Source organism: Cariama cristata, unplaced genomic scaffold, assembly GCF_000690535.1.
Source record: "Cariama cristata isolate BGI_N322 unplaced genomic scaffold, ASM69053v1 scaffold2556, whole genome shotgun sequence".
NCBI lineage: Eukaryota > Metazoa > Chordata > Aves > Cariamiformes > Cariamidae > Cariama > Cariama cristata.
Window position 1 is genome coordinate 1 of NW_009623633.1, and position 13,683 is coordinate 13,683.

The 13,683-nt window shown below is 39.4% G+C and overlaps 1 protein-coding gene across 1 annotated transcript in view; it reads left to right on the forward strand.

Moving 5' to 3' along the window:
• Positions 1–751: 751 nt before the first annotated feature.
• TRIM23 (tripartite motif containing 23) overlaps positions 752–13,683 on the forward strand; it is a gene marked incomplete at its 5' end in the record, with an annotated part of 22,512 nt that continues 9,580 nt past the window's right edge. The window contains 4 exon segments of the mRNA XM_009702804.1: positions 752–926; positions 11,355–11,476; positions 12,365–12,643; positions 13,279–13,461. Of these exon segments, the coding sequence (XP_009701106.1) occupies positions 752–926; positions 11,355–11,476; positions 12,365–12,643; positions 13,279–13,461 (759 nt within the window).

Genomic DNA, 13,683 nt, shown 5'->3' on the forward strand with positions numbered 1-13,683 from the left:
GGGAGCCCGCTTCTGAGACCCTTTCCCCGCCTCGTCCGTGCAGAGCCGCGCTGCAGTGGGGTGCCTTGGAGCGGGCTGCGAGGCAGGAGGCCTCTGTGTGAAGGGAAGGGAAGGGTGGCCGCCTTACAGTGGGGAGCTGTCTCAGAAAATGTAACGCCTGGGCTACCTAAGGTGGTTAACTGACGCCACCGTCTTATGGATTGTCGAGTGTCTTTTTTTTTTTTTGTCCTAAATGACTATCAATTTTGCTTTTTGTTAGCGGATTAAGATGTTTCAGTCCCCAGCTGTTTGTTCCTGCTACCTCGATGCTGCTTTTGTAGCTTCATAAATGGCTAACTTGGTATGACTGACCTTTTTATGTGCGTCAGCTATGAATGGAAGCTTTCTCCACCAGCTGATAGTCTGCTTTGGCAGGGTCTTCCCCTCTGTTTCCTTTTCCTGTGAGGACGTTTCTGCTTATTAGTTGTGCTGCTTGACCAGTGGGCTTTCCTTATGGCAGTGCATTAAATAAAGTAGGTAAGAACTGGTGGTGATCAGGTGGGACGCGGAACAGTTGAAGTGTTCTGTTCATGTCTAATTACTTATTTTTTAAAATATCATTTGTATGATAGCTATTTATGGGTACAAAGCAAAATTAATGACTCAGCCTACCTGCTGTGATTGCAGGAACTTTTGGAAAATAAATTGTGTCATATGGCTTACTGTATGAATTTTTGCTTTTTTATCAGCTTAAAACCAAATATGGTCTCTTTTTAAATTATAGGTTCTCGAGTGTGGAGTCTGTGAAGATGTATTTTCTTTGCAAGGTGACAAAGTTCCCCGGCTGCTTTTGTGTGGCCATACTGTCTGCCATGACTGTCTTACCCGGCTTCCCCTTCATGGCAGAGCAGTTCGTTGTCCTTTTGATCGACAAGTTACTGAACTAGGTAAGAAAATGTAAGTCTAAAGTTCTTAAAACCTGTCAGCCAAGGATATCTACAAGGTAGTGCTAGATACAGAGTCTTAATGCTCCACTTAGTGACAGTATTTCCAAGTAATGAATATGCAGTATTCCTTTTCATTTAGAGAAGCTCATGGCACTGTTAAGCACTAGTAAAATAGATATTTTAGAAAAAAGAAAGTCAGGATTTTAGCTTCATTTTCTTGAATGTGGGCTTGCAAGCTTTATACCTTGAAGTCTTTTTGTACACCTATATTTACAAAGAGACTACTCTATTTTAAATTAGTGTCTAAGGGTTCCTGAATGGGTATTAGTTTCCTGCTGTCCTAAGCACTAAATGAACCGTGCAATTAAATAGGTAGTTTCTTTGACAAACAGATTTTCCTCGATTCATAATGAAGTGATATAGAGGGAAGAATCAGTGATAACAAACCTGGTTTTTAAAATGTAAAGTAATTCTATATATGCAGTAACTGATAGTGGCAAGCTATCAACAGGAATTCCCCTACTGTAGGAGTGTCTGGAGACAGTATTTGAAAGGATAAGGTACAGCTTTTATCCAATGGTGGAAGTTTATTTTAAGCAAAAAATTACACATTCCTTCAGAATAGGAATTCCCTATTCAACTCATCTTCTCTGTAACCCTCTGTTATCAGAAGAATTTGTACCGTGAATAACTTGTTAATAGAACTGGCTCCACCAGTTTTCAATAGCACAAAAAGATGTTGGAAGGAGGAGACTCGTCAGAGAAGGAGACCTCTAATCTACTGATCCATGAAAGAAATGTTTAAATATCAAATTCCCCTGAATAAGAATTTACTTTGCAGTGAGAGAATCTGCTAGGTTATAGACCAAACTGAGAGGAATATTAAGGCACTCTGTGGGATGCTTTCATGGAAATAGGAGTCAGGAAAAGAAATATCAGTCTTTTGTGAAAGAAGGGTTTGTTTTCAGGGGGGAGGGAGGTGGTAAGTGTGAGCATCATGAATAGTTGCCAGTCTAGAAGATGTGGTTAAAAGACTCATGATTTGTTTTACTTCTTACCTAAGACGGTACAGCTGCACAAGATTTCTTAAAGTATGCTTTTAAGGGAGAGAATGCTAGAACACAACACTCAGTTGTGCTGTTGTGAAACATTTCTGTCCAAGACCACTTCTTGTATCTGGAAAACTAAAAGTAGCATTTTTATTATGATGGAGAACTTGTCACTTCTTAGGTTTTATTGCACATTTTTTTCCCAGGCATCTGAAAGTATTCTATCGTAATTTTTTGTGGATTTCAGGTTTAACAAAAGTGAAGTTTTATAAAAATATTTAAATTTTTTTCATTGTACATAATACTGAGGAGCCTCTGATGAAACACAGTGAAATGTTATTAATCTTGTAAGGCTCCTATAGATAGGAAGTGGGAAGGAAAGCCTCAGCTTTTGTGTCTAGGATAGTAGACTTGCATCCTACTGACCAGTGCTAGAAAGAAGGATGATATGCTGTGATCAGCAGTCGCTCAAAAAACTGATAGGTAGAAAATTTTCGCAAAATAGTTTGAAATTAAAAATACTTCTGTGAATAAAAATGTTCTGCCTAGTGATTTGAGGCAGAAAGTGTCATAGCCAATTTTAGTCTTACCAGGTCCCTAGGAACTATGTTAAATGCTACTGGTTCCAGCATGTAAAGATGGGGAGTTTGTGGAGTACAGCTCGTCATGGCCCCTCTTTGAGGCATCTGTGCATTTGTTGCCTGGCTTTAATCACATAGTAGTTACTACTGTTGGTTAAATCTGCTGCTCTTGTAATTCTGTTTCCTTCTGAGAGCTCAGGAGTGGAGCTGGGAGGCAGGCATGGCAACTCTGGGCCTAGGGAACTTCTAATCCTTCCTTCCCCTCCATTTGAGCGCATGTGAGAAAGCAAGCTCCACTTTCATCCATTTCTTCAATAGCCATTCTGCCATTTAATGAAGTAGTCTCAGGAAGCTGTTTAGTATCTAAATCTAGATTATAGGATCACTGCCAAGAAGTCCTTTTGAAAGGAAAGCTGTATAAGCAGAGCGTAAAGCTACCTGTGAGCTAAGTTCCTTAATCAGTAACTGTGGATTTTATGGATGCTTTTAGGTGGTCATTTAATCTATATGATTCAGCAGATAGCCTTGCTTGTTTTCCTTTGCTCTTATTACTAAATCACTTAATCCTGCATTCATCTGAGTTTTCCCAAAGAATCTTGGGAACTTTTTGAAAGAAATAGACAGGGATCTATACATGTATAGACATAGCTGTATTTTTTCCCTTCTGAAGTGGACACTTGGTCTAAATTTACTGGCCTGTCTCTTCTATATGTATATAACTGTATGGGAAGACAGGATTAGAAGTACTTTGTCAATCAGGTTTTCTGGAAATATGAAGTCTGCAAGTGAAAATTGATGACACGTCATTTATATGCTTAGCAGAATATTGTAACAGTTTATAAAATCTTGCTATGAGAGAAAATATTTAGTAATGAACTGGTAGGATTAAAACCTGCCCAAACCATAGTACTTTGCAGAGTAGACTAAACATAGATTTTGGGGGGGGGTTTGAGAGTTCTTTAATGAAGTTGCCTGGGATTCATTTTCTAGTGGAGAATTTTAGATGACTATATACATGTCGAAGGTACATGAGCTGTCTAGTGGTTGTCTTCAACATTCTTTAACTGAAATGATGTAATGGAAAAGCTTCTTCAATTTTCAAATTTTTGAAGCTGTATGTTTTGAAGATTATGTTGACTCAGGCAGTATACTCAGGAAACAATCTATAAAATGGCCTGTGTAGAAGAAGAGACTCCTCTTAAAGCCTTTTCCTTAAAGTGTCTTGATTTGGAAGTAGAGGTGAATCATTTCTTGCAAACTGCTTGCTCTCTTCTTCCTGCATTGGATTAGTGGGTGGTTTTGTTAAAATACATGGACAGGGGAACTACTGGGAAGGATGTGCTTACATAATAGCTTTGGAGGCATTGGCTTTTAGTTTTAGCTGAGCAGCTTTGCTAAGGAAGCCTTTAGCAGTTTATAGCTCAGGTGAACTCTCCCTGCCATCATCACATTACAGGGCTGAAACTGTTTCCTGTCATTAGAACTTGAACTGATGTATGCAGGTGTTGACATCCTTCATGGAATCCATCCCATTGGTATTGTTTACATATATATTCTTTTGCTGGTGTTTGAGTGCTAAGATAAAACTTTAAAACATTGTGCAATAAAATGTGGCTATAACATAATATTCTCTTGGGTTTGTTCAGATATTTAGACAAAAGTTGTTCCTCTGCTCCTTGCATTATTTATAATCCTTTTGCCAACAATCTTCATGCTTTTGAAAATGATGTTTGTATTGTTGCCTGGAGTCTGTCTTAATATCTTCACTCTGTCGTTATCTCATTCCTGGCTGACGTGCTTTCTGCTATTCATGTCTTACTCTTCTTTTGAGAAGAGACGGTCAGATTGTGTAGTGGTTTTGTAATGGGCACAAACATCCCTTATAGGCAGAAGGATGACATCAGTGGATTCTTTTACATCTGTGACCAAAGTGGAATTTGAGCTAAAGTCCAAGAGATTAACAGATGTATTTACACAACTCGTCTTTTAATGTTTTTAAATATAAGATAAATACTTGATCAGATGTATTGAAAATGTTTACATTGAGTACTTTAGTAATTTTACAGTAGGTTTAGTGTAAAAAGAAGCAAATTCACTTTTTCTCAAATACATAAACTTTATGGTAGATACCAGTGAAATAAGACATGACTTCCTGTGTGATAATGCATGTTTGATAGGGTGCTTATTGGTTATAAATTCTGGTTTAGTAGATTGATAGTTGATATGTAAGCTTTGCCTGTTTTTCCATCTATGTCCAAGATCGACAGTCAACTGACAAAGTAATAACATGTATTAGTAAATTTCAGGATGTATAATAAAGACTGTAAAAGCAGTGTAACGTTGTTTCTCCTGAGAGCTTTAAGTTATGAACTAAAAGATTGTCCTGGTTTGGCTAAAATGGGACCAATTTTCCTTTAGTTAAATTTCTTCTAATCCACTTTCTGAAGTTCACTACATGTTTTTCGGATAGTATCTGCTTTTAGAATTGATGTTTGTAGTTGTTACTAAGGTAACAGTAGGATAGGTATTCAGAAAGGCCTGTGCTTATCCATGTGGGAATCAAGGTCACTGCTGGCTCTTTTATGTTAAATAATTGAAAAGGTGTAAAAGGGTCGCACTCGCAGGAAAATGCAGATGGGAAAGGCAGCCAACCAAAGTTTTCCACCCCATATGCATCGTACTCGGTATAAAGCTCAAGGATCAGGGGGGTCGGCCCTTCTTCTTTCCTGTCCAACATCGCTGTGGGAGTCTGCTTGTTCTCCTGCCTCCAATCCAGATCCATGTATTCCTTACCAGTGCCTGCCCTGCCATGTGAGTGATGCGAGCCACCATGGCATGCAGTCCTGTAATCATCATTGGGAAACTTAATATTTGTTTTGTATATTTTTATTTCCATTATTAGTATTAATGTTGTTACACTCTTTTTCATTGTTATTGTTTTATTAAAGTAGTTTTAATTTTTGAACCCGTAAGTCTCTCTCCCTTTTCTCCTTCCGTTCCCCTTCGGGGGAGGGGAAGAGGTTAATAGAGAGAATCTGTCATCTGCTTTAATTGCCAGCCCAGCAGGTGACAAAAATAAACACAGAATAACTACAAATCTATCTTTTCTCATCTTTTCTGTTGGTTATGTTTCAGTGAATTAGTTCTACTTTGACTTTCTGGCTTAGTTAGAGAAGAGAATGTAAACTGAAGAGAGTACTTCTTAGTTGTGGGTGGTGTTTTTTTTTAGTAAGCATATTAGAACCTGTGGAAGAAAATACTTTTCTAAGAAAATCTGTAATGACTGAACAGCTTCTTCCTCTCTCAGCCTTATCCAATGTTTGCTTAAAGGCTAAGACAATGTTTGCTTGAAGGCTAATTTGCTATAATCTATTTCATAAGTAGGTTTATCCTTTTGGTGATTAGTGGCTAATCTGGAGATACGAGGTCCTCATTAGTATCAGCGGCCATTATAGTGGTGTGGTGGTGTTGTGAGTATTTTATATACTGTAGTAACTGAAGGTTGTGCACGGTCAGTTTGCTACAGGACAGTGCTGTTCTAAACACTATAGAGGACAACCATGTAGCCACACAGCAGCTTGCTCACTCCTCCACAGTGGGACGGGGAAGAGAATCGGAAGGGCAGAAGTGGGTTGAGATAAAGACAGTTTAATAGGTAAAACAAAAGCTATGCACTCAAGCAAAGCAAAACAAGGAATTCATTCACCACTTCCCATTGGCAGGCAGGTGTTCAGCCATCTCCAGGAAAGCAGGGCTCCATCACACATAACAGTTTCTTGGGAAGCCAAACACCGTCGCTCCCAATGTCTACATGCTTCCTCCTTCACCCTAGCTTTTATTGCTGAGCATGATGTCATATGGCATGGAATATCCCTGTGGTCAGTTGAGGTCAGCTGTCCTGGCTATGTCCCCTCAAACTTCTTGTGCACCTGCAGCCTACTCACTGGTGGGGCAGCTTGAGAAGCAGAAAAAGACCTCGATGCTGTGTAAGCAGTGCTCAGCAATAGCTAAAATGCAGGTGTGTTATCATCACTGATTTGGTCACAAGTCTAAAACATAGCCCCATACCAGCTACTATGAAGAAAATTAACTCAGTCCCAGCCAAAACCAGTGCAGAGAAAAATTCTTAATAAGCTGAAGCTGAAGATAGGAGAACTTGCAGATACATTTGGGTTTTTGATTTTGTGTACACTTCCTTACAAACAATATTGTAACATATCTAGCTCTTAAAAGCATTGCATTTTATGCAGGGACTATATTTGAACAGTGTTTGTGTAATTCTTCGAAGAGCTTTTCTAAGTGGTGTGTACTCTGTGTGCTGCACATCCAGACTCGTGTGGGAGCTGAAGATCCATATTCTTCAAACCATGAAAACACTGTTCGTTCACTGGTTATGTGTACCAAGTTGAGGAGCAGCAAAACACAAGTATTTGAGATAGGAACCAGCAAAACAAAGTACCCATAACTGTCTGCTACTCACGGTAGTTGGTGTCTGTTCATTTGGAACATTGCTTTCACTCTAATGATACATCAAAATCTATGGAGTGTTTGATAAATCTCAGTATTGAAGAAGAAAAACTTTACATCTGTATGGGCTGAGTAGGATGACATCTGAATTCTGGAAGGATGCAGAGGGCACACACCTTTCATCACAGGGCAGCATAATTTAGGAGTTATTTACCAATAACTTTTTTCTGGACCTGGCATTGTTTTCTAAAATTATGTTCCCTAGCTCGTGCCTGAAGGAAAACATAAACAGAATAAAGCAGTTACTTGAATTTAATAAAGAACTGTAGTATGTATTAGTTTTTTTACAGTCAAGAGCAGAAGTTCACTGAAAGTTTGACCATAATCTTAGGTGGGTATGTTTGCACAAAGTATGAAACAAATATTTGAATTACAAAAGCAGCATGCATATGCAGTTTTGTCCAGATAATGGTGTCCCAAATTCTAAAACGGAACTGCAGCAACCTTTTCTTGTCTTACAAACACCGTTCAAAAATTCTGTAATAAAATAGATGAGTCAATTTCAGGTCCTGCAGATTCTGTCTAGATACAAGGTGGCATGTCCACGCACCTTCTTAGCTATGTAATTGTTTATCTGTCCCTACCCTGGGCACTACTGGTAATGTTGTGCCTTCTGTCATTCTACTCAAAGCTAGCAATGCCCCCTTTTTCTTTTCCTGAAGTTAGTAGCTTCTGTGCACTTCACTGTAAACATCCAACAAAGAGGTGAGGGCAATGTTATGTGACAAAACTAACATCCACATCTTGCCTTCATTTCAGTGCACCAAAGAAGCGCTCTGTTAGTATTCAGCTGTAATGTTGCATATAATTAAGTAATTTCTTGAGCTTGTATTTGTTCTCAGATACGTTGTTTCAAGACCTGGTAAAAATAATGTTACAAGAACATAGGCATTCATGGGTTAACCCTGTGATATTTGTTAGGAAAACAGGATGTTTGGAGGTTTTAATGAGGATCAGTTTATATATATGTGTTCTACCAATTTCAGTGAATTGATCATAATAAAATCCCTGTGACAATAACAGGAGGCTGGAGGAAGAACACGTGCATTTCTTTACCTGTCCCTGCCAAATTAGGAACTGTTAGCAAGTAATTACATGGTCTGCGTGGATTGGCATGTATTGATACTATATCTGAACAGCCTTGTTAGTGTCAATTAGGAGTTAAACTGATTCTAAACTGTGCAGTAATAACGATTTAGTCTGGGCAGTAGACAACTTCAAAAGTTGATCCATCCCTGATGTTAAAGAGGAAAAGAAAAAAACCCCAAACCTACACACAGAAGTGACACTCGTTCTGGAAATTCCTAGTGAATTCAACACTAAGCTCCATTGAAAACACATCTCTTTTCTCAGATCCTCCACCTGTAATTGGTCGTTCCTGATTTCCAAAAGCATATAGTTGTGATTCAGCAATATTAGTCAGCCTATTGCAGTTAATCAAATATAACTTTCTAGGTGTTGTATGTCAAGGAGAACCTCAGATTGTGTGTATACAGTCCTTGAAAAAGGCATTTGAGGAATGTATGATAGCATACTAATAAAATATGTTGGTTTTTTTTTTCTTTTATATATAAATATATATAAAAAACAACTCTGGTGAGAGGAAGTTGCTAAGTGCTTTCTGTGTTAGATGTAAATCACTTTTTAAGAGCGCAGGAGCAGGCAATTCCAAAGTGTCAGAAGTCAAGCAAGTGTGGTGGAAGGTCTGCTTGGCTGAGCAGGGATCTTCATCTAGAACTTAGGCGGAAAAGGAAAGTGTACGGACATTGGAAGCAAGGACAGGTGACATGGGAGGACTACAGAGATGCTGTTCACCACTATAGGGAGACATGTGGCCAAAGCTTGATTAGAGTTCAAGCTGGCCAGCACTGTGAAGGACAACAAAAAGGGCTTTTGAAAATATGTTAACAGCAAAAGGAAGATCAGAGATAACATTGGTCTGTTGCTTGATGTGGTCAGTCACCTCACAAATAAGGATGTAGACAAAGTGGAGACATGTAGTCCTGGTTATTTGTACAAATTGAGGGGTGAGAGGCTGGAGAGCAGTCCCGCAGAAAGATCTGGGGGTTTGGGTTGATGGCAAGTTGGGTATGAGTGCACAGTGTGGTCTGGCAGTCAAAAGGGCCAACATGCCCTGGAGTGCCCCAAGCACGGCCCAGCCCGGCGCTCCAGGGAGGGGATTGTCCCGCTCGACGCTGCATGGGTGCTGCCCCGCCTCGAGTACTGCGTGCAGTTTTGGGTGCCTCGATAGGAGAAGGACATCAGACTGTTAGAGTGTGTCTGGAGGAGAGCGACCAAGGTGGTGGAGGGTCTCAAGGGCAAGACTTAGGAGGAACGGCTGAGGTCACTTGTTTTGCTCAGCTTGGGAGGGTGGTGGTGGACCGCAAGCACAGCCTACAGCTTCCTCACGGGGGGCAGCAGAAGGGGAGGTGCTGATCTTCTCTCTCTGGTGACCAGTGACAGGACATGAGGAGATGGAATGAAGCTGAGTCAGGGGAAGTTCAGATGGGACGTTAGGAGAAGGTTCTTCACTGAGCACTGAGAGGCTGGTCAAACACTGGGACAGGCTCTCCGGGGACATGGTCACAGAATCAAGCCTGTCAGAATTCAAGGAGCATCTGGATGATGCTCTTAGTCATATGGTTTAGTTTTAGGTACTCCTGTGAGGAGCAGGGGGTTGGACGCGATGATCCTGATGGATCTCTTCCAACTTGAGATACTCTATGATTCTACTTCACACATTTGGGCAGAAGATGAGAGAAGAGAATGGACCAGCCAGCTGGAGGGTGGCTTTGCAGAAAAGGACCTGGGTGTCCTGGTTTACCTGGTGTGCTGCTGCAGCAAAGGAGGCTAGCGGTATCTTGGGCTACATTAGGAGGAGTGTTGGCACCAAGTCCAGGGAGGTGATCCTTCCTTTGTCCTCAGCACTGGTGAGGCCATACCTGGAGTACTGTGTCCAGTTTTGGGCTCCCCAGTACAAGAGAGATGTGGAGCTACTGGAGCAAAAGGCCAGTAAGATAATGAAGGGACTGGAGAATTCCTCATATGAGGAAAGGCTGAGAGATATTTGACAAATGTCTGAAGGAGGGTGTAAAGAAGACAGAGCCAGGCTTTTTTCAGTGTGTCTAGAGGCAATGTGCACAAACTGAAACACAGGAAGTTCCGTCTGAATATAAGGAAACACTTTTGACTGTGAGGATAACCAAGCTCTGGCACAGGTTGCCCGGAGATGTGGTGGAATCTCCCTCCTTGGAGATCTTCAAAAGCTGCCTGAGAGGGGTCCTGGGCAGCCAGCTGTAGGTAGCCCTGCTTGAGCAGGGGGACTGGGCAAGGTGGTGTCCAGAGGTCCCTTCCAACCTCAACTATTCTGTTATTCTGTAGTGATTAAAAAGTAATGATCCAGTGTTCAAAGATGATGCTTCATCTCTTGAGACACCTTTACCTTACAACAGAGAAAATGTCTTTCAATTTATGTCAGTGATGCTGAAAAAAATCAAAGGATGATACTTTCTTGGAGAAGCAATCTCTAGAGTTCTCATATGCTACGTGGCCTATGCAGGTGCCATTTAGCAGCAGTCATTGGGGTGCAATTCTGGTTTTGCTTCTCATCATGTTGCTTCAAGTTAACCTTTACAAAATGAGGATGATGCAGGAGTAGACATGGACTTCTGGTTTGCTCGAGGGAGTGTGAGATACCTTCTTTTTTGTTATATCAAATAGTGTTGTGTGTGGGTCTTTCTGAATGTTGTTTTAACTCTTACTCAGGTTTTTACTGGACTGAGATCTGCAATAGGTGTTGCATCTTATGATTCAGGGAATATGACGTTTGTCAGCGTGAATTCTTCACAGCTTCCGTTAGTATACTAGAATGTTCACTGTACGTTGTTATGCAAAATACTGTTTTTTATGATACACATTACAGTTTATGTATTCCTTGTAGTCTTCATTTGTTAGCTATTACAGATTATTTTAGAAGTGTTTTTACGGAGTTATTGTAAATTTTTTAATAATTTTGGCAGCTTTTAAGTAGACAAAATCTGCATAAATATTAAATAGTTCCATGATGGAAGGAAGGAAGAGGCTGGAAAGGTAGTGTGAGCTTACATAGAAAAAGTGGTAGTTGCATCTCACTGTAGTTAGTATCACTGTAGTTAATGTGCTCTTAATATTTGTCAGAATCTCAGCTGTGGTTTGTGGAGCTTGTCATGACGGTATTTGCTTGAGCTTTTTCTTCCATTCTTCCCTTTCATTTAACTCTTCCTCAAAAATAGGAGATTCTGGTGTCTGGGGCTTGAAAAAGAATTTTGCTTTGTTGGAACTCTTGGAACGGTTGCAGAATGGACCTGTTGGGCAGTGTGGGACGGCAGAAGAAGCCATTGATCTGTCTGGAGAGGTACTGAGTTTTAAAAAAATGGAATTTATTACATTTGCTTAAAATTATCTCTAGATAGAAAAGAAAAAATGAAAATCAGTTCTTTGCCAAATGTAATTTCACTAATAATGCTGATGTTTTATGTCAGTATCTAGTATTAAGGCTTCAATTAATTGCTTCATAATTAAATGCTCACCTGTACTGACTAAAGCAGAAAATAAAAAGGTATTGCCAAGCATGCGTACTCTTCCCGTTTTTTAGGCTTTTAAGATTTTTAGAAAAGGTTACTCATTTGGATATTTTCATTACACTGATTTAAGGGCAGTTTTCTAAAACTTCTTAGAAACTCTTCCTAAAGACTTCAACTCTTCTTCTCAAGTAGTTGCCTTTTATAGTCATTTGATATCACTACGTCATGTGATAGTACTTCATTATCAAAACGAGGTGCTTTAATCGTTTCAGTATTAACAAGTGCTATGCAAAAAGTATCATGGAGTGCCATTCTAGGAATAGACCAAAGTGCCTATTTGTCCATTGGTGTTTTGTCTGTCTGTAACTTTGTAATTCTTTGTTCTGTATTAACTGCTTTGGAGGAAATGACTGGAGCCTGGATTGTTTATCTGCCAAACCTTTACAACTTCCACCAGAGTTTGGATTTGTATAATCACTGAACACTTCTAGAATAATTTATTGGCATTGACTGTAAAGGAAAGTGACTTTTATTTTTTAAAAATTTATTGAGAACTTAAAGTCAATCTTAGGGTGTAACTTTTAAAGAAAGTCTGTTTTCAGCCTTATATTAGTTGGAGGTCTTCAATTAGTTGGTTTTCTGCAGTTATTGGGATTAAATTGGATTTAGTTATTGGGATTAAACAACTTCAGTTTTGTCCTTTTTTTTTTCTTTGTTAGAGCATCATTCGTTGTGATGAAGATGAAGCCCACATTGCATCTGTATATTGCACTGTTTGTGCCACTCACCTGTGCGCAGACTGTTCCCAGCTTACTCATTCTACAAAGACACTAGCGAAACACAGGCGTGTACCTCTTGCTGATAAGCCTCATGAGAAGACCATGTGCTCCCAACACCAAGTGCATGCTATTGAGTTTGTTTGTTTAGAAGAGGGCTGTCAGGCGAGTCCTCTTATGTGTTGTGTCTGCAAAGAATATGGGAAGCATCAAGGTCATAAGGTACTGCTAATAATCTGGTTTTAGTCATGCCATGGGGTGGCTTGCATAATTATTTATCCAGTTAAAGTACAAAAGATTATCATAGAGGAGCGTAGATTCTTGTTTTGTCTTTAGAGAAGTAACTTCATCCTGTTTGTTCATTTTCCCTTCATTTCAGATAACTGCCATGGTAAAATTACAAGGAAAAAAAACATTATTTCTAAGACCACAATAAATTATTTATACAGTAAGATGGACAGTCCCTTTATGTGATGCTTTTCTGAACTTCTCACAGCATTGAATCAGCAGTTCTGAAAGTTGTTTTCATCATACAAACACTAGGTTCACCCAACCTGGTGCAGTCTAACCGCCCTTCTATTTTTATAATTGATTCTGGTAAACAGGCAAGTTTGTATGTTGACTTGTGTAATTGCTAGATGCCTATCTCAGTGACAGCATAATCTGTAACTCCTGATTGCATTTTAAATTGCAAGATGGTTTTAAATTCTTACTTGCCTTTCCTATATATACACATACATGTATAAATATACGTGTATACATACACAAATATATATATTAAATATGTAGTAAAATAGGAAAGATGATTAAGGAAGATATTTATGATTGATCTTTGATATGTTGTATTTAATTAATAGCATTCTGTCTTGGAACCAGAAGCAAACCAGATTCGTGCATCAATTTTAGACATGGCCCACTGTATAAGAACTTTCACGGAAGAAATCTCAGATTATTCCAGAAAATTAGTTGGAATTGTTCAGCATATAGAAGGAGGAGAACAAATAGTTGAAGATGGAGTTGGAATGGCCCATACTGAACATGTATGCTTTTTCTTTTTTTCCCCATATGCACAGAATATTTGCTTTTTGTGATAACCAGGATAAGGAATTTCTTTGAAAATTATATGTAGGTTTTATAAGACAAGACCTTAAGTTCTTATCTCTACCAAGATGGTCTTGAGGCTTAACCCAGCAGATAGAGGGGAACTTGTCGTCCGTTACAGTGTTTTTAGGGTACATGAAAATAGGGAGGCAGTAGGGAAA